The 19,969-nt window shown below is 40.1% G+C and overlaps 1 protein-coding gene across 2 annotated transcripts in view; it reads left to right on the forward strand.

Moving 5' to 3' along the window:
* The window catches only part of TPK1 (thiamin pyrophosphokinase 1), a 339,062-nt gene that overhangs the window by 179,868 nt on the left and 139,225 nt on the right, over window positions 1-19,969 (forward strand). For both annotated transcript variants that reach the window (XM_032644015.1, XM_032644016.1), the window contains one exon: window positions 17,781-17,927. In XM_032644015.1, coding sequence (XP_032499906.1) covers window positions 17,781-17,927 — 147 coding nt within the window. The remainder of the gene's footprint in view (window positions 1-17,780; window positions 17,928-19,969) is intronic.

Below are 19,969 nucleotides of genomic sequence, written 5' to 3' on the forward strand. Positions count from 1 at the left end.
CAATCTCAGTTTAATCTTTGAAAAAAATCAGAGAAACCCAAATTGAAGATCATTCTACAAAATACCTGATTGCTATTTTCAAGGTCATGAAAGACAAGGAAAGACTTGAGAAACGGTCACAGAGCAGAGGAGATGAGAGAGACATGAAAACGAAATGCAGTGGGGTGAAATGTGAATAAAGTCCAGGGTTTCATTAATAGCTGTGCCCCAGTGTCAATCTTAGTTGTGACAAATGTGCCATGTTTATATAAGATGTTAACATCACTGGGAGCTGGGTGAAGTGTGTACTCCCTGAAGTATCTTCACGACTTTTTACTAAATCTCAAGTTATTTCAAAGTAAAACATTTATTTGAAAAAGTATGTTCAGTGTTGCAAATATGCTCTAACAGTGGAATGGTGTCATCTTTGTGTGCCATGACTTATGGTAATATAGAATAAGAAGCAAGTACTACAATCAATAACTTTTTGTGGACTCTCTCAATTTTAAAATGTTTCCTCAAAAAGTTTCAAACTGTAAGACTCTGCTGCATGTTTCGGCAACTATTGTACATGAAAACTATGCCTGCTTGAAAATCTTCACTAGAAATTTGATGGTGTTTAAACTACATGACAGGCCAGATCCTCTCAACTTTCACAGCTTCCCTAGAGATCAGAGTATGGTCGGACTCAGTCAAGGATCTGATTTTACCAGGGCTGGGTCTAGAAGAAGTAGCCCTGTTTATTCCTGCATTCCCTCCTGACCTGTCACAGTCCTGTGGTCTCCATCCCTACCTCCATTTTCTCCCTGGCTCTTCTTATATTGATATTCTGTCATACCTGCCTTTTACTTTTACCTTGTTTCCCCGGGCTTCAGTTATCATTCTGTGCCATTAACTCTATATCTTATATCTCTAATCCTGAACTCCAAAGCCCTATTTCTAACCACTAACTGGAAGGCCAGAGGAACTTCATTGCAGTGTAAACCAAAATTCATCATCTTTCTCACAAAATCTCATTTTCTTTCTTTTCTGTCTCATTCAATGGCACTACCATCCATCCACCTGGCAGAAACCTGAGAGTAACCTTATATTTTACTATCCCTGTACCATCCCTCAATGGCTGGTCACAGTTGCTTTAATTCTACAAGTATCTCCTGTGCCCACTTGTTCTTTCCGATCTTACTGGTACTATCTTAGTTCAGACCTTTATCATTTCTTACCCGGGTTATTTTACTAACCTTCTGTTTGCCCCCTTCACTCCATTCCCTTACTAAAATTTATATCCTCTATCTTAAATGGACATCTGCTTTAAGTCTTTTCTTTTCTCCCAGTTACTTATTCAATAAATACCTGTTCAATGAATAAATGTATTTCCAATAACATCAAGGCAGATTCCAAAGGATATCCTGGCAAACCTTAGCTGGCATGTATCCTCTGTGAAAGAATCTTCTTAGCATCTCCTACTAATTCTCCCACGACACGTGTGTCATGTGTCCACATTCCTTACATTGCTTGCTGTCTGTACCAGTTGTAGGAATGAATATGCCTATTATGAAAAGAATTAGTCTCCAACACATTGTAGTTAGAGGTTAGGTGCTCAGATGCTCGGCTTACGCTGCCATTCTCTCAGCTGCATGACTACAGAAAGCTCTTTAACTTCTTCAAGACTCATCTTTCTCATCTGGAAAGTCAGAATAATAATCTACACGTACCAGCGAGTTATGAGGCAAAGCATTTACTGCAGTGCCTGCCACACATAAAGTCCTTCATAAAAATATAATAGTAGCAGTGGTGGTATTAATAGTCATATATTTTTGTGCACCTTAGCTCTTGTGATCTCATAACATTTATATAATTTCCTTTGCATAATATATTTATATATTTACAGAAAATAAATACAAGTTTTAAATAAAATATAAAATACTGTATTTTATAGATATATTTTATAAAATATATTTAGATATTCTTTTTTATAAATTTTTATTTATTTATTTATTTATGGCTGTGTTGGGTCTTTGTTTCTGCGCATGGGCTTTCTCTAATTGCGGTGAGTGGGGGCTACTCTTCATTGCAGTGTGCCGGCTTCTCACTGCGGTGGCTACTCTTGTTGCAGAGCACAGGCTCTAGCTCAGTAGTTGTGGTTCACGGGCTCTAGAGCGCAGGCTCAGTAGTTGCGGCGCACGGGCTTAGTTGCTCCGTGGCATGTGGGATCTTCCCGGACCAGGGCTTGAACCCGTGTCCCCTGCATTAGCAGGTGGATTCTTAACCACTGCACCACCGGGGAAGCCCAATATATTTATATATTCTATTTAATTTTATAAAATATATGTAATATAGTTGTATATGATATTTATTTTATAAAGCATATACCTTAATATATTTATTTTATAAAAATTATAAATATAAATAAGATCTATTATAAAATATGTATAGTGATCTTTTGCTTTTATAATAAATTTCATGGACCAATATGGTATTTGAATTAGATAATGTTTTTAGGAATCAGACTAATTAAAGTTTATAGCCCAGTTTCATGGACTCATCATTTCCTTTTTTTTAAGTGAAAACAGTTTTTTTTAATTGAGGTATAATTGACGTACATTATATTACTTTCAGGTGTACAGCATAATCAGTATTTGTCTAAATTGTGAAATCATCACCACAATAAGTCTAGTTAACATTCTAGCATTGTTTCTTTTGGACATATTCTAATTTTACAAGATTTCTTTTAATATCAGACACTTGAATTAAACAGAGGGCTCCTCCCATGTTGCTGCGTTTCCTAGGGGAGGTCTTCAATGTCCCCTTTTCCCCTGGTTCTCACAGGGAACCAGTGAGAATGGGATCTATATGTTCAGTGATCCCTCAGCAGGGCGAATTGCACAGCCCCGCTGACCATTGTGTGCCTCGTGCCTGGATGGAGAGAGAAGAGGAGAGATGTGCTCCGGCTTCCCCCATGCTACGGGGACCTTGTGTGCCTTATGCTCACTGAGGGATGTGTTACCCAAGGAAAGTCATAAGTTCACTTCAGTGTTCCAAAGGCAGACTTTCTCGCCTTAGGTATACTGTGGAAGCTACTGGGGATCATCTTCCGATCAGCTTAACAAACTTTTACGTATGTGTCTGTTAAGACATTATGCTAGGATTTGGTGACCAAATGCATGGCCTCAAATAGACTCCAGTCTAATAGAGGAAACAGATAAATGAGTAACCAGGGAATAATTCAGACTATCATAGATGCTGTGACTTGCCTTTTCAGGATAGATTCAACTTCTTAAAAACCGGATTGTTTAGGGGCTTCCCTGGTGGCGCAGTGGTTGAGAGTCCGCCTGCCGATGCAGGGTACACGGGTTCGTGCCCCGGTCCGGGAGGATCCCACGTGCCGCGGAGTGGCTGGGCCCGTGAGCCATGGCCGCTGCGCCTGCGCATCCGGAGCCTGTGCTCCACAACAGGAGAGGCCGCAACAGTGAGAGGCCCGCGTACCGCAAAAAAAAAAACAACAAAAAAACCAAAAAAACGGTCCAGTGCATACTCAGAAACCATAGTGTTAATGAACAAGTGTGAAATTTGCAATCAAAATGTCTATTCTTCCAGAAGTTGGAAAGGGGATAATTAACATAAACTATTTATTATTGCACCAGATTGCAAAATCTAAGAATTGCACTACAGTAAGCCTGATAGCCACCTGTTATAAACTGGTCAATAAAAACTGAAGAGAGTTTTATACCACTAAACTTTGGGAAAATAATGCGCCCGAAGTACTACAAATAGCCAAATCCAATCCATCCAGACATGGAAGCCAAGAGTTTCATTTATCATTTTAGACAAGAATATGCAGCTATGACTTATTTTATGGCTGAAGCAAAAGCAAGAAATATCGTTTGGAGAAAACAAATCATGATGATGCAAGATAGGGTAATAGCTATTAAAAAATGATCACAAGTACAGAAGTACTCATATTCTGGGAACAAAGCATCTCTTACCAAAAGTCAGTCAGTTGGCAGAGGTTTTGAAAATTGTCTATTTTCAACTTGCTCAGTGGTGGGAATGAAAGAGGATGCATGAGGGATGAAAGAGGATGTGGGTTTCAGGTTCTGGTACCTCATAAGCCATTTTTCACAGAATGGGAGGAATGAGTGCTTAGTGCTCTTCCAAATATTCAACTTTAGAAGGGCATCATGTATGTTATAGAAATTTTAGCCAGAGTGAAAAATATCTGGTGCTTTTTGAATAGGATGATCAGGAATGCAGATTTGAATTTTTTTCATTCATCTACCAAGCAATCATTGAGCTTCGAATGGACGACATTTACACAAACTGTAATATCCTTTCACACTCTACCTCCAAATAGCTAATGGTTTCTGAATGTGATATAGGTCATACTTTGAGTTTTAATTTTGCACTAAATACCAGCTGTGTTGACGATGCTGTGCTAGGTATTTGGGGATTTCTAAACCACAAATAATACATCTTTCCATTTCTTAAGACCCCCAGTGGTATGAGAGGTTTGGAGACCATAATTACCTCCAGTAGATCTATAATACCCATGCTATTTATACAGGCCATGATTTTATGTAACTTTTACTTACTCTTAAATATATTCCTGACTCTTCAAAGAATTTAATTTTCAGCAGAGATAATAGAATAAAATCATGTTAAAAATACACAAGTATGTGTTTTATTCTATTCAACTCTCCTTGGCACTCACTTTCTGATATAGAGAAATGTAAATACATGCAAATTTGCTCTTGCCATCACTTTGTGTATTTACATGGAAGGAAAAATAACACATTTCCATATATATATATATATCACATTCTGCTTTTTGTTTATATGGAAAAAATGTCCCATATCCAGGGGTCTCATTGATATGGTTTCAGAACCAATAGGCCAGTTAATCAAGGAAATATTAGTACTCAGGACAGACCTGTGAGGAAAGACAACACTGCTGTTACAACCAGGCTTGAAATATTTAACTAAAAAATGCAAAGCCTGGGGTAAATCAAAAAAGCATTTCATCATTCTGGGAATGAACTCAGTCATTGTCCTGTACTCTGTCATGACCAGGGCAGCTGAAATTAAAGTGTTTTCGGGGATTCCAGACAGCAATATGAAAAAGCAAAGAAAAACTCACTGTGTGCGGTAAGATTTCTAAGGAGTAGAACTGGGCACAGCAGTCATCAGTGCTAGAAAGATTGTTGGGGTCACATAGGAAGGATCTTTAATCTCTAGGTAAAGAATTTGAATTTCGATTTACAGGTGATGTTAAGTTAGAGAATTTTGAATGAAAAGTCATATAATTTAGGAAATTAGTGTAATGGTGTGTGCAAGCTGAATTGAAGGATGGAAATTCTAATGATAGTAAAAAAAAAACCAATTACAGGCTTCTTGAAGGATAACTCTTTTTTTAAAATAATATTTATTTATTTATTTGGTTGCACCAGGTTTTAGTTGCGGCAGGTGGGCTCCTTAGTGTGGCTCCAGGGCTCCTCAGTCGTGGCATGTGAACTCTTAGTTGCAGCATGCATTTGCGATCTAGTTCCCCGACCAGGGATCAAACCCAGGTCCCCTGCGTTGGGATTACGGAGTCTCATCCACTGCGCCACCAGGGAAGTCCCTTGAAGGATCACTCTTTAGTCATCTTTTAAGGACCTTAGAAAATAGACTTAAACTGTGTGCCTGGTGATGATGGGTCTTGTTTGCCAGAGTTAAAGCATGGAAACCGTTCCCATTCAGCTAACAAATGTCTGTTACATATTTACCAGCCACTCTGCTACATATTGTATCAATAGGTTGAAAGGTGCAAACTGAATGAGACAGGGTATCTGACTCTTAGAATTCATGGCCTTGGAAGTGAATGCCCTTGTAAGCAGGATAGGACAGGTGAGAAGCCACTCGGAAGTGGACCTTCTCCAGTCTGAACCCTCTTTGTGCAGGTGGTAACTCAGCTGCAACTGGAAGATAAAGAACTAACCAGAATCAGGGGAGTGTTTTGTTCTGAGTATTCAAGGTCAAAGGTAAATCAGGTTTGGGATGTCAAAGGGTAGGCAATACCGAAAGTCCTAATCACACATGAACACTTGCACTGTTTACATTTGTTTCCCTTAACAAGCTAACAGAATGCACTAGTAGGGAGGGGCCTACCTTTTGGGCCTGTCTCTCCTGGCCTCCTCTGCTGCTGACTTGCTGCCAGTGTGTCAAGGACCTCTGGCAGCAAGAGTTTCTTGCAGTCTGTACAAGCTGAGCTCTCCAGAGAGGTACAGGGACATTATAAGCTCCTAATGGGCAGTGAGGGTGTGAGCTGCCTGAGCTTTTATGCTACAGCTTTTACTGGGGGATTATGGTTTCAGTCAGGAGTCTGAGCATAGATCCTTTTCATCACCTTCACAGTTTTCTGTCAAATGCAAACAAGCTTGTATACATTGCTCACTTTTCAGGTATAAATATGCCCCTTCCTCTGCTTTTTTACTTTTTAAGCTTTTCTCTCAATAACACGTTGAAAAACAAGTTTTGTGGTAAACGTGTTTATGACATTTCTTAATAACGTATTTGCAGTTTGACAAAGTTGGATGAAAATGCTCTGTCCAAACAAGTTTGTTTTTTTTTTTTTCTTCGGAGGTGGAGGTAGGCATCTTTGGAAATACTTTACAAGGGAGGGTGGGGGAAGGGGATAGTTCAGACACTGAGGTTTGAAATCTTGTGATGTGTTCTGAGAAGTAAAGTATTTCTAGAACATAAATGGGGTGGGAGTGGCAGATGTAACTTAGGAGTCAGTATAGGAGGAGATTGGACTTTATTTATCTTGTAGGTTCTGGAAAGCCAGTACTGAAACAGAACATTGGCATGATCAGATTTGAGATGTAGAGAGCTTTCTCTCATAATCAGGTAGAAAACTACCTGGTTATAGAAGGCCAGGCAGGAGGCCAGTGGAGTTATCCAGGTGAGAAGGATGATGCCTGAATTACGGCTGCAGCAGGGAAGATAGAGAACAAATTATTTGAGAAAAATCGGGAGCCTCATTATCTTGCCATTGCAAGAGGCATTATTTCTTTCTCACCCAAACAGGTTTGCATTAAACTGTGACTCATTAGGCCTTGTTGAAATTTAAATGGGATCCCTGTAGTATTGTTTCCACGGGCTGCCTAGATCCAGCCACGTATATTCTGTGTTTGTCAGTACAGTATATTCTGATACCATAAAACCTGAGGTCTTTAATCTCTCTGGTGCTTCATTGTACTTCACATCAATCACTGAAATTATTTTATAGGCTTATTAAAACATATTTTGATATTGCTGGGTTGTTGTCAGTTTATTGTTTTTCCTCTATCTTGATCCCATGATTTCCTTCATAGCCTGCATTGGGTCTTCCTTTTTTTTTTTTTTTTTTTTTGCGGTACGCGGGCCTCTCACTGTTGTGGCCTCTCCCATTGCGGAGCACAGGCTCTGGAGGCGCAGGCTCAGCGGCCATGGCTCACGGGCCCAGCTGCTCTGCGGCATGTGGGATCTTCCAGACCGGGGCACGAACCCATGTCCCCTGCATCGGCAGGTGGACTCTCAACCACTGCGCCACCAGGGAAGCCCAGGTCTTCCATCTTTAAATTAGAGCATCAAACAACTGGACCAGAGAATTTCACCTTCTGTTTAAGCTTAACTGTTGTACAGTAAAGATCTTTGAAGGTTAAGGGAAGCTTAAGAATAATGTCTAAATTTTTTGAGACCCTAGGGTTTAATTTTGTTAATTTGGCTCTGTTAATGTTACTTGTAATTCTCAAAGATTAGGGTAAACGTGTGTCTTGATTTATGCATGTATTTATGCATGTATTTATGCATGTATTCTTGGTGTCATTATTTATAATGTCCCCTTTTTACTTTCAAGAGTGTCTCAGCTTGTACATTAAATTGTATGGTCACCCTATCAGGGAGAGCCACAAAGAAATTGGCCATTTATGCATCTCCAGAATTCAGTTTATGGAAAGTCAATGCAATTAAAATATTCTGACAGCCACTGTCCCAGCTGTAGACTTTGTGCATGCTGTATCTAAGTCTTCTTGAGGACAAACGGAGAAAAACATGTCATTTGTTTATCAAAAGGTTTTTACTGCTATAACAGAAAAATGAAATTGCTTCTCCTTTTGGTGTTATATATCCTTCAGCCAGTCTTGTCATGATTCTATTAAGGCAAATAACGCAAAGCCAGCTTTTTCATTTATCCTCTAAACAAAACAGACACAATTATTATTTAACCTGTTAGAGTGGAAACCAGAGAACCTCACATGGACTGTTAGAAGTGAAAGGGATCTTGAAAAATAGGTTAGGGAATTTAGTCCATCCCTTACCTTTATACATGAGCCACCTAAGTCACAAGGAAGTCATGTATGTGGTTCCATGGCTCTTAAGGGAATATACTGTACTATAGTCAGGTCTTTAATGTATTAATCCAGGGTTTCAGGGTTCTTTTTTGCTACACATGATTGCAGATGAAGAGCCAAAAGTAGTCTCTGTTCCACCACTTCCCCTTGCTAACAAAAAGGGTCCATGTAAAATACCCTGACTTGAATGTAGGACATGTATAAAAATCAATTAGAAATTGATTTTTAACATTTTTATATTACAGAATATGGCGTAATAGGTATGTTTTTGTGTTATGTGTGCACAAATATATTATTTAAAATATTTTATCTGCAGAGCTAACAGGATTGTAACAGCGCTTTTTAGAGTTACAAACACTGAATCTTTGATGGATCACAACCGATAGAAAATGTGTTAGTCTCTGAGAGTAGCTTATATTCTTTAGAGAATGGTAGATGTGTTCTAAAATAAATAGACTTGCCCTAGAATATGTATACTCTGTATCTCAGTGCCCTCTGAAACTCGTGGTCCGTCCTTGTGAAAAATCCCCTGTATTCACAATGTCTTTACATCTAATTCCAACAGAAACTGGGCTTTTTTCTAAGGACAGCAATTCTCTGCAGTCATAGTAGTGCTGTTGTTTTGTTCTGTCATTTCTCCTGCTGCTTTTTCTAGAATGGTCCCCAGAATTAGGGGTGGGTGTCTTCACTACTATTCGCCATTTCTAGACCTGTGTGGTCCAAAACTCTAGCCACTAGCCACCTGAGCCCTTGAAGTATAGCTACCCTAGATTGAGATGTGCCATTACTGTAAAGTACATTGAGGATTTTGAAGACCAAGTGGGAATAAATATTAAATATCTCAATATTTTTTCCAGCTTTAATGAGAAAATTGGTGTAGAACACTGTGTAAGTTTAAGGTGTACAACTTGATTTAATACACATATATATTGCAGAATGATTACAATAATAAAGTTAGTTAACAAGTCCATCACCTCACATGATTACCTTTGTTTGTTGTTGTGGTGATGAGAACATTTAAGATCTACTCTTAGCAACTTTCAAATATACAGTACAGTATTGTTAAGTATAGTCACCATGCTGTCCGTTAGATCTTTGGAACTTCCTCATCTTTCAACTGGAAGTTTGTACCCTTTAATCAGTATCACCTTACTTTCCCCAACCCACAACTGCTGACAACTGACATTATCCTCTCTTTGCGTTCAGCTTTTTAAAATTTCACACGTAAGGGAGATCATACAGTGTTTGTCTTTCTCTGTCGGACTTATCTCACTTAGCATCTCACATCCTCCAGGTCCATCCATGTTGTCACAAATGGCAGGATTTCCTTCTTTCCCATGTCTGAAGACTATTCCACTGTGTGTATGTATATTTATGTGTGTGAGTATGTTACATATATATGCATATACATATATATGAATATATCTCACATATTTTTTAATCTTCTTTACCCATTCATCTGTTGACAGACACTGGTTGTGTGGTTGTTTCCATATCTTGGCTATTGTGAATAACGCTGCAATGAACATGGGAGGATGTTCGTGAACATGGGAAGATGATCGTGACTTCTTGTGTGTGTGTGCGCGTGTGCGTGTGCGTGTACACACTGTTTCTTCTGGGTATGTATATACCCAGAAGAAACAGAAGAGAGTTTGATTGCTGGGTCATATAGAAGTTGTATTTTTACTATTTTGAGGGACCTCCATACTATTTTCATAGTGGCTGCACCAATTTCCATTCTCAGCAACAGTGTACAAGGGTTCCCTTTTCTCTATATCCTTATCAACACCTGTTATCTCTTGTGTTTTTTAAAAATTTTATTTTATTGAAGTGTAGTTGATTTACAATGCTGTGGTCATATCTACTGTATAACCAAGTGACTCAGTTATACATATATACATTCTTTTTTATATTTTTTTCTGTTACAGTTTGTCACAGGACATTGAATATAGTTCCCTGTGCTATACAGTAGGATCTTGTCTTTTTGATAATGGCCATTCTAACTAGCATGAGGTGATATCTCATTGTGGTTTTGATTTACATTTCTCTAATGGTTAGTGATGCTGAACATCTTTGCATGTACCTGTTGGCCATTTGTATGTCTTCTCTGAAAAAATGTCTATTCACATCCTCTGCCCATTTTTTAATTGGATTGTTTGTTTTTTTGCTACTGTATGAGTTCCTTTTATATTTTGGATATTAACTTCTTATCAGAGAGATGGTTGCCGATATTTTCTCCCATTCCATAGGTTGCCTTTTCATTTTAATTGTTTCTTTTGCTTTGCAGAAGGTTTTTAGATCTGTGCAGTCCCACTTATTTATTTTTGCGTTTTTTACTTGTGTTTTTGGTGTCATATCTAAAAAATTGTTGCTAAGACCAACGTCAAGGACCTTTTTCCCTATGTTTTTTTCTAAGACTTTTATGGTTTCAGGTTTTATGTTTAAGTCTTTAATCCATTCCAAATTAATTTTTGTGGGTGGTATGAGATAGGGGCTCAGATCTATTCTTCTATAATTATAATAATCTATAGAATTATAGAATTCTATAGAATTATCTTCTATAATTATCTAGTTTTCCCCACACCTCAATATTTTTGATACAGGTTACATGTTAAAATGATATTTTAGATATAGTACATTAAACAATATACATTTTAAAAATTTTACCTCGTTTTACTTTTATAAATGTAGCCACTAGAAAATTTTAAATTGGATCTGTGTCTCCTGTTGTATTCCCATTGAACACTGCTGTTCTATTTGATTCTTCGTTTCTTCTTTTCCCCTAAAAACTCAAGCTCTGAATCTCATGTCATCAGATTCTGTCATCCTTATTGCTAATTGCTGTAGTCTTCATTTGTTATAATCCTGGTCATTTTCCTGCTTGTCTTGATGAAGTTAACATCTAGGTCACCAATAATTTTTTTCAACAATACTGTTTTAATTCATGGTAAATTCCATACACACTTGAATGAACCTTCCAGTACACTGATCTCTTGCTTCCTTAAACTTATCCCCTCTAGTTCTATTGTTTGCCTCTTTACCTCAGTTAATTGTATGAATATACCTAGACCTTGTCTATACCAAGATTTGTAAACCCTCCATAATCTCTGTTTTATCCATTTGACTCACCCACTTGCCCCCGACTTCAGCAATTCTTCAACTCCACCAGTACTCTGATCCATTGACCATGCTCTTTTACTATCCTTCAACCCTTGTTTTTATTTCTCCATTTTTTCAACAAATATTTGAGGCACCAACAGGTACATAATAATGTGCCATGCTGCATTCTAAACACTAGAGACAGAAAAATCTCTGCCATCATTTAATTTTAGTCTAATTAGAGTGACACATAATAAGACAAGCTAAAGAAAGAAACTATTTAGCATGGGGTTAGATAATGAGAGGTACTAAGGAGAAAATTTAAATCAGAGAATGGGGATATGATCTGTTGGCATGGAAGAGGGGAAATTTTTTATTTTTTTTTTTTGCGGTACGCAGGCCTCTCACTGCTGTGGCCTCTCCCGTTGCGGAGCACAGGCTCCAGACGCACAGGCTCAGCGGCCATGGCTCACGGGCCCAGCTGCTCCGCGGCATGTGGGATCTTCCCGGACCGGGGCAAGAAAGAACAGCAAACGCAAAGTCCTTGAAGTAGGAAGGACTCTTGTGTCTTCAAGAGACAGAAAAGAGGAAGGAATTACGATTGGAGCCGAGAGGAGGAAGAGAAAGGAAATAGGTGAGACCAGAGAGACACCTGGATATCCAATATTGCAGGCTTTGCTGTCTTATTGAGAAAAATCATTAGAAAACCATTGGAGGATTTTGAACAGAAGAGTGTCATAATCTGATTTACATTTTAACAGGATTGTTTTTGATACTGTATTGAGACTAGACTGTGGAGAAATAAGGGCAGAAGCAGAGATCTGTTGGAGGCTATTGCAGTGTTTCCCATGAGACAGAACGTTGGCTCACATCCTCTGATGGATTTTAGTGGCCATGGTTGTGATGAGGTTGTAGGTACTGAGGAAGGGAGAAATTTTGGATATGTACTGAACTTAGAACCAGTAGAATCTCCTGAGAGGATAAATAAGGGGCGTGAGAGAGGAGTCAAGAGCGACTCTGGGAGTTTTGGCTGGAGCACCCGACGTGGGGAAGACAGTGGGAGACCGTGACTGAGGGAAAGATCATGGAACCTTGGAGATCTCTATTGGATTCCAAATGCAGATGTCAAGTAAGCAATTGAATATATGAGGCTGGAATTGAGGAGAGAGGTCTGGACTGAAGATACACAGTGAGGAAGTGCTGACATTGATGGTATTTAAAGCTACAAGGCTGCCTGAGAACACCAAGGGAGGGGATGTAATGACAGAATAGAATTAAGGACCTTGCTCTGGACCACTCCAAAGATGTTAAGTTGTTCCTGAGAAGACACAGCCAGTGAGATCAAGGCAGTATGGTTTGCTGGAAGCCCATCTTCCTGGAAGAGACTTCATCCAGGAGGAGGTAAGAATAAACTTGTCAGATGTTGCTGATGGATCGAATAATGTCAGAACTGAGAACTGACCATTGGGTTTTGCAATAGGATGTCACTGGTGATAGTTTTTGATGAAGTGATGGGGCTAGCAAAGTTGTCTCTCGTCTGTATTCCTGTGCTGATCTCTTAACGATCTCCTGGTTTTCTTCTTTGCCTCCACACAGTTTGTTCTCCAGACACCCCACATGGTGACTTTTAAAAATACGTACATCGTGTCACCCCTCTGCTCAAAATGGCTTTCCACTTAATGCTAATAAAAGTCAGGACTTTACAATGTATTACCAAGGCTCTATACTGATCTAGCATTTAGATTTTAATGATTCCTCCTACTAATTTCTCATTCAGTTCTCATGACTAGCCTCCTGACATGCTTTGAAAATGCCTGGGACCACGTCACTGCTTCAGGGCCTTACTACAGTCTGTTTTCTGATGGGTCTGGCTCCAGGTGTCTGTACCTGACTGGCTCCCTCATCTCCTTCAGGTCTTTGCTGCTCCTCTCTTATCTTTCTGATGGAGCCTGCCCTGGCTATCTTGTTTGAAGTGGAAGCTCTTCCCAGCCTAGCATTTTTTTTTTTTTTTTTTTTTTTTTGCGTTACGCGGGCCTCTCAATGTTGTGGCCTCTCCCGCTGCGGAGCACAGGCTCCAGACGCGCAGGCTCAGCGGCCATGGCTCACGGGCCCAGCCGCTCCGCGGCATGTGGGATCTTCCCAAACCGGGGCACAAACCCGTGTCCCCTGCATCGGCAGGCGGACTCTCAACCACTGCGCCACCAGGGAAGCCCCCCAGCCTAGCATTTTTCATCTCTTTTCCTACTCTCTTATTCCCCTGTAGGACTCGCCATCTTTTCACATCCCAACTAATATACTTATTTTCTGTTTTTATTAATTGCGTGTTGTCCTCCATCTGTTTTTTAAATTAATTTAATTTTTATTTTATATTGGAGTATAGTTGATTAACAATGTAGTTTCAGGTGTACAGCAAAGTGATTCAGTTATACATATATTGTCCTCCATTTGAATATCAATTCCATAAAGGCAGGAGTTTTTGTCTTGTTTACTGATCTATCCTAAGTGTTCAGAATAGTAGCTAACACATGGTAAATGATCGATAAATACTACCCGGGGTAACACATGTGAAATAAGTTATTCTTTTCAAAAGCTACTAACTGTTAGAATCCTTGCCAAGTAGGGAAGTACTGTTTTGTAGGATTTAGATGACATTAACTCAGCCTGATAATCAGCTTCTTGCCTCTCTGGTTATTTATTCAATTTTCCCTGATTTTCTATGCTTTGGGGAAGCTCCGTAAATGCTTGCTGTCTGCCTTGTCGCACACGCTGCGGCTGGCATCTGTGATTCATAGGCCTCCTCTAGATGGAGAGATATACAAGTACATCAGCAGTTGTAACAGTGTAACTGGGTGTGCTGTAAGGAGTAATTGGTGGGTTTTGTTGATCAACCTGGTGCAGACACATGCAGATGCGGAGTTGGCACCAAGGAGAGGCGTGTGGAATTAAAGGGCTGTAATGCTCACAGATCCTAGAGAGGAAGGCGTGCAGTGGGCCATGCAGGGGCCTCGTGGGAGGAGGGCACAGGGTGTGAGCTTAACCAGGCAGGTGGGGAGCCAGCAGAGAGAACAAGGACCCGTGAGCAAGTGCCTTTTGGGGGGTCTGGTGTGGACACAAGCAAAAGCTTGAGAAGCTGTCGCTGGTGTGTTTGAATGTCACTAGGTCAGTCAGAGGAGGGCACAAAGGGGAACTTGGCCAGGCGCTTACAGCCTGTTCGTGGGGTTGCTGAGGCATCCAGAAAATACCATGTTTTAAAAAATGTACAATACGCGGTGTAACGTAAGAAGTAAATGCACAGGGCTTTGCATCCAGGTAGGAAAGGTATCCTGGCACTCTGTAAATAGCCTGCTTTCGATTGAACATTCTTTCCCAGGGGCGTTGCTGTCCTAAAGGCACAAATCTAGGCTTGCAAAGCCTATGTAAATATACAGGGTTGGTGTCTGTCTTGTTTCTCCTATCTCTGTGAATATCAGATGTCCTACTACTTTTTTTTTTTTTCTTTGTGGTATGCGGGCCTCTCACTGTGTTGTGGCCTCTCCCATTGCGGACAGGCTCTGGACGCGCAGGCTCAGCGGCCATGGCTCACGGGCCCAGCCGCTCCATGGCATGTGGGATCTTCCCGGACCGGGGCACGAACCCGTGTCCCCTGCATCGGCAGGGGGACTCCCAAGCAGACTCCCAACCACTGCGCCACCAGGGAAGCCCCAGATGTCCTACTTCTAACCAGAGCTAAAGAACTACAGAAATAGCCCTGGGCTGGCTCCTGCCCCCCCTGCAGCTTGCACTGATCCTCTAATGTTTTTAATCAGTCTGGATATAAACACTTTCTGTAGGGAAAATGAGTAGTGATGAGAAGTAATCTCGCTGCTTCTTTATTCTGAAAAATTCAATGACTGGTTTACAGATATTGCTGATTCATCATGATATCCTGGTGTGGAAGATGTGGATTAAGTTTCAGCCTTAAAGGCTATGGGATCCCTCAAGGCTTGGAGTATAGTAATGAAAAATTGAACACCTACAAAAAGGATTCCAGAATCTGCATAGTGAATCAACTATTTTATCACCAGGCCTTGGTTCTGATATGAATTTAGGATTATGTAGATAGGACTGTGCCATGTGCTTTTTACCAGAGCCTTAGAACTTTCTCTACTTTATATTTCATATATAACTTCTTTTAGTGTCTTTCTCTTCAGTTTAAAGCAAATTCTCTTTAGTTCTTCTGAGGTCCTATATAATTTCTGGGCCTTTTCCCCTCCAGTCTGGAGTGGCTTTACTAATAAGGTTTTCTAAACACAACCAGGAGCGATTACCGGACTTGATAACCCCAAACAAAGGTTTGTAAGTTTCCTCTGAAGACTAAGATGTCCCAGTCCTCACCTGTGTATTAGGAGTAATACATGCTTCCCAGAGTGCATGGCCTTTCTCTGCCTCAAATCTAATGCTCGGAGTTCTAGAAAGATCGCCAAAGAAAATTTTAGATCCTCTAGATGTGTGGTTTACTTGTCTTAAAGTATTCTAGCTTTGACCTGAAGCATCTTATTCAAAATAAAACTTCCTATACTCTGAAAAGGTCAAAAATAGGAAACTCATTCCAAATATCTTAATTTTTCTGTGTAGTTTACTTTTTTATGTTTTTATGGAATCCCATTCTGATTTATATATTCCTGTAGTATGGCAATTAATCTCTTTCTTCCTTAGGCTGACTAGTTCTTTCTTGCAGTGTCTTCACTTATTCATTCATCAAACATTTGAGGTCTTGTACATGTTAGGCACTATGCAGAGGACCAGGGCCACAGCCTGTGGACCAGAGAAGCACAGCCTTTGGCTTTATGGAGCTTAAGCCACTTACTGTTCCTCTAGAGACTGAACAGGTTATACCGGTGCTTGAGTGATATGTTACTCTTCTAAAATCATGCCTTCTTCAGACTAAATGTTATCTGAGCTTTTAAAATGTACTGTTTTAAAACTAAAAGCCAGGGGCTTCCCTAGTGGCGCAGTGGTTGAGAGTCCGCCTGCCGATGCAGGGGACACGGGTTCGTGCCCCGGTCCAGGAAGGTCCCACATGCCGCGGAGCGGCTGGGCCCGTGAGCCATGGCCGCTGAGCCTGCGCGTCCGGAGCCTGTGCTCCGCGGTGGGAGAGGCCACAACAGTGAGAGGGCCATGTACCGCAAAAAAAAAAAAAAAAAACTAAACTAAAACTAAAAGCCAAATGCTTCCTATCTGTAAATAATTTCTATTTTATTCCAGGTAGAGTGATTATAACTGTCAGTTTTTATTGTATGTAAGGTTTTCTTATAATAATTTAATTAAGCTCTTCTGTCTTTCCTTTTTCATGATCAGTATACCAGCTTTGACTCTGCTGATGCATCACAAGATCAGGCTGACCAGCAGAAGGAAAGAGACCAGGCAGTGCCTCTTTTTCATTCTCCTTAAGACCTTCGGCCAACTGCCTTATGCAGGAGACTGTTACTCTGCCCCCTTCCACTGCCCTGCAGCCATTCTTTAACCATTGTCTCATATGTTAGGAAAGCATCACAGTAATTTTATATACAAATATCATGGAAATGTATTTTCAACAACAGGGGAACATTTAAATAAACTATACTGTAGTCATAGGAAATGCTTTGCTTAAGGTGTTAAATGAAAAGAAAGAACATACCAAATGACATGTAACAATAATAAAAATAGTAATATAAATGTAATATACTGAAAATAATACAATAGATGAGTAGCTAACACTTTTTAAACAATCACTGTGTTGTGAACATGTTTTAAATGCTTTGCACTTATTGACCCAATTAGTTACCTCATTTAATCCCCCCAACAACCCTCTCAATTGGTAATTATTATCCAGTTTTTACATGTAAACATAAAAATGAGGTACAGAGAGTTTAGGCAACTTACTAGGTTTGGTGAAAAGCCAGTATAGGTCCTTAAGATACCTAGGTTCTAGTGGGGGCTCACTCACTGTTGGGTGATCAGAGTGCCCACAGGGATGCCGTGAGGAGTGGATGGGAGGGGCACCAATTGTGAAATCAGGAAGACTTCCACATGGAAGGGACATGGAACAGAGTTTTCAAGGACGAGTTGGCTCGTTTTGCAGGTGAATAGGCAGATGGGAAAACCTGTTGAAACCTGACTGCCACTCACCAATCTTGTGACTGAGTTCCTTCATCTGAACAACACAAATGCTGTCTGCCGTTTCTTCATGGCTTATCTAATAAAATAGGGTACTGAAAGCCCTGTGGAAGCGTCTGATGTTATTTAATTATTTTATTTATTTATTTTTTAAAAGTCCTTAAATATGTGACTGCTGGTTTTCCTTTGCTTTCTTAGGTAGATATGATTGTAACCCTGGGAGGACTTGCTGGACGTTTTGACCAGATTATGGCGTCAGTGAGCACTTTGTTCCAAGCAACTCGAATCACTCCTTTGCCAATTATAATAATCCAAGAGGAATCTCTCATCTACCTGCTCCAACCGGTAAGTGAGCATTAAATACAGTGTCAGCGCTTTGCTTCCACAAAACCTGTAACATTTTCGTACACAAGGAGAAAACATGTGCCCCATTTATGTATTTGAACTGTGAGTGAAGTTGAGGTGTTTGATTACTTGTGGCTAAATGGGAAACAGGTGGAGGAGAAGCCTCGTTGTACTCAGAAAAACAAAACAAAACAAAAACAAAAGTTTTTAAATTAAATTGACACTAAGAATTAAATTTAGCATTTTTGCATTTTGAGCAGCTGAATGTGAGTGCCACTTGAGATAAATCTCAGCAGAGAAAGCACAAAGCTTGGCAAACCTTACAAATGGAATTCTTGTATATTTTCAGTGTTGTTGTTATAATTGGAAACTGTATTTGATTTTGTTAAGCACTTAGTCTTGAGCTTTTACTGTTCATAAGTTGCTTGGTTGTTAATTTCACTCTCATGATGATGTCATTCATTTCCAATGATAAACATCAAGGAAATTTTCTATCAGTGTAGTGCTTAGAACAGAATTCTTATTATATAAACATGTTTTATGAGGTTGATGAGTGTATTTCGGTTTGAAAAATGATTGTTTGGCAACATTTTCTTTTTCTTTTTGCGGTACGTGGGCCTCTCACTGTTGTGGTCTCTCCCGTTGCGGAGCACAGGCTCCAGACGCCCAGGCGCAGCGGCCATGGCTCACGGGCCCAGCCGCTCCGCGGCATGTGGGATCCTCCTGGACCGGGGCACGAACCCGTGTCCCCTGCATCGGCAGGCGGACTCTCAACCACTGTGCCACCAGGGAAGCCCATGTTTGGCAACATTTTTTGAAGACAGTGGACAGTTTTTTGTTTTTTTTCTTTTTTGCCTGTCACTGTAATGTGCTACTTACAGCTTTGCTTTCAGTCCATCTGCTGTCCATCATCTGTAGCTTGTCATCACCTGAAAACTGTTGTTTGGTTAATATGGCATGCGTGCTTACCAGTTGTGCATTTTTTTCTGGCTCTTTGCATTGCGTGGCTCTGTTGCTTTCTGGAATACTTCCTGTGAGGTGCGAAAACGAAGCTGAAGAATTCGGTTTTCAGACTCCATAGTGTCCATTTATTTGGTCAACAAAGAGTTACGGAGTGCCTGCTACCTACCTGTTGCACTGCTGGGCAATTGAAGATTAAACAGAAATAGTAACGTGTTCTTTACTCTCTAGTATATGTCTAGTGAAGAAGACATTTATAAAACACAGACATAAAGCGAGGTCAAAAGGTTAGTACACAAAGATGATGAAAGATTATATAATCTGGTCATGGGTGTGTAAGGAAATGCTTCACAGAGGCACTCACATTTTATTTACTTAATTAATTCAACAAATTTTTTTTTTTTTTTTTTGGCTGCTGTACGGCTTGTGGGATCCTAGTTCCCTGAGCAGGGATTGAACCCCGGCCCTCGGCAGTGAAAGCCTGGAGTCCTAACTACTGGACCACCAGGGAATTCCCAACAAATATTTCTTGAGTACCTGCTATATGTCAGGTACTTTTCTAGGGATACAGCAGCAAGCAACAGCGACAAAAAAAAAAAAAAAAACCCTTCCTTTCATGGAACATAGATTGTGTTGAGCTTGCATTTCAGCAGAATCTCGAAGGATGAGTGGATGTCTGCTGTTGAAGATGATGGGAAAGTCATTCCAGTTAGAAGGAGCCACTAAAGAAAGATAGAGCTGAAGGGCATGTTATGGCATCTACAGGTAATTCTGAGCAGCCATATGGAAAATATTGAAAGGTCAGACTCAGAAGACTACTTTGGATCCTACCTCTGAAGAACCTTGAACTCTACATACTACAGTGTGAACTTGTTTGCCATAAGCTATGGGAAGTCATTAGAAGATTTCAGTTAGCAGTCTGACATGCACAGATATGCTTCTTAGATTTCTCATTAGATGTTTATTAAATACCTGTACTTTCCCAATAGGTTCTGAAGCGTGAAGCTCTCTGCCGTTGTGAAGCGTCGAGCTTTATTGTTGTATAATGGTTTTATGATGCTGTGAATGCTAAAATAGTCAGC

Source organism: Phocoena sinus, chromosome 9 (genome assembly GCF_008692025.1).
Source record: "Phocoena sinus isolate mPhoSin1 chromosome 9, mPhoSin1.pri, whole genome shotgun sequence".
Classification (NCBI taxonomy): Eukaryota; Metazoa; Chordata; class Mammalia; order Artiodactyla; family Phocoenidae; genus Phocoena; species Phocoena sinus.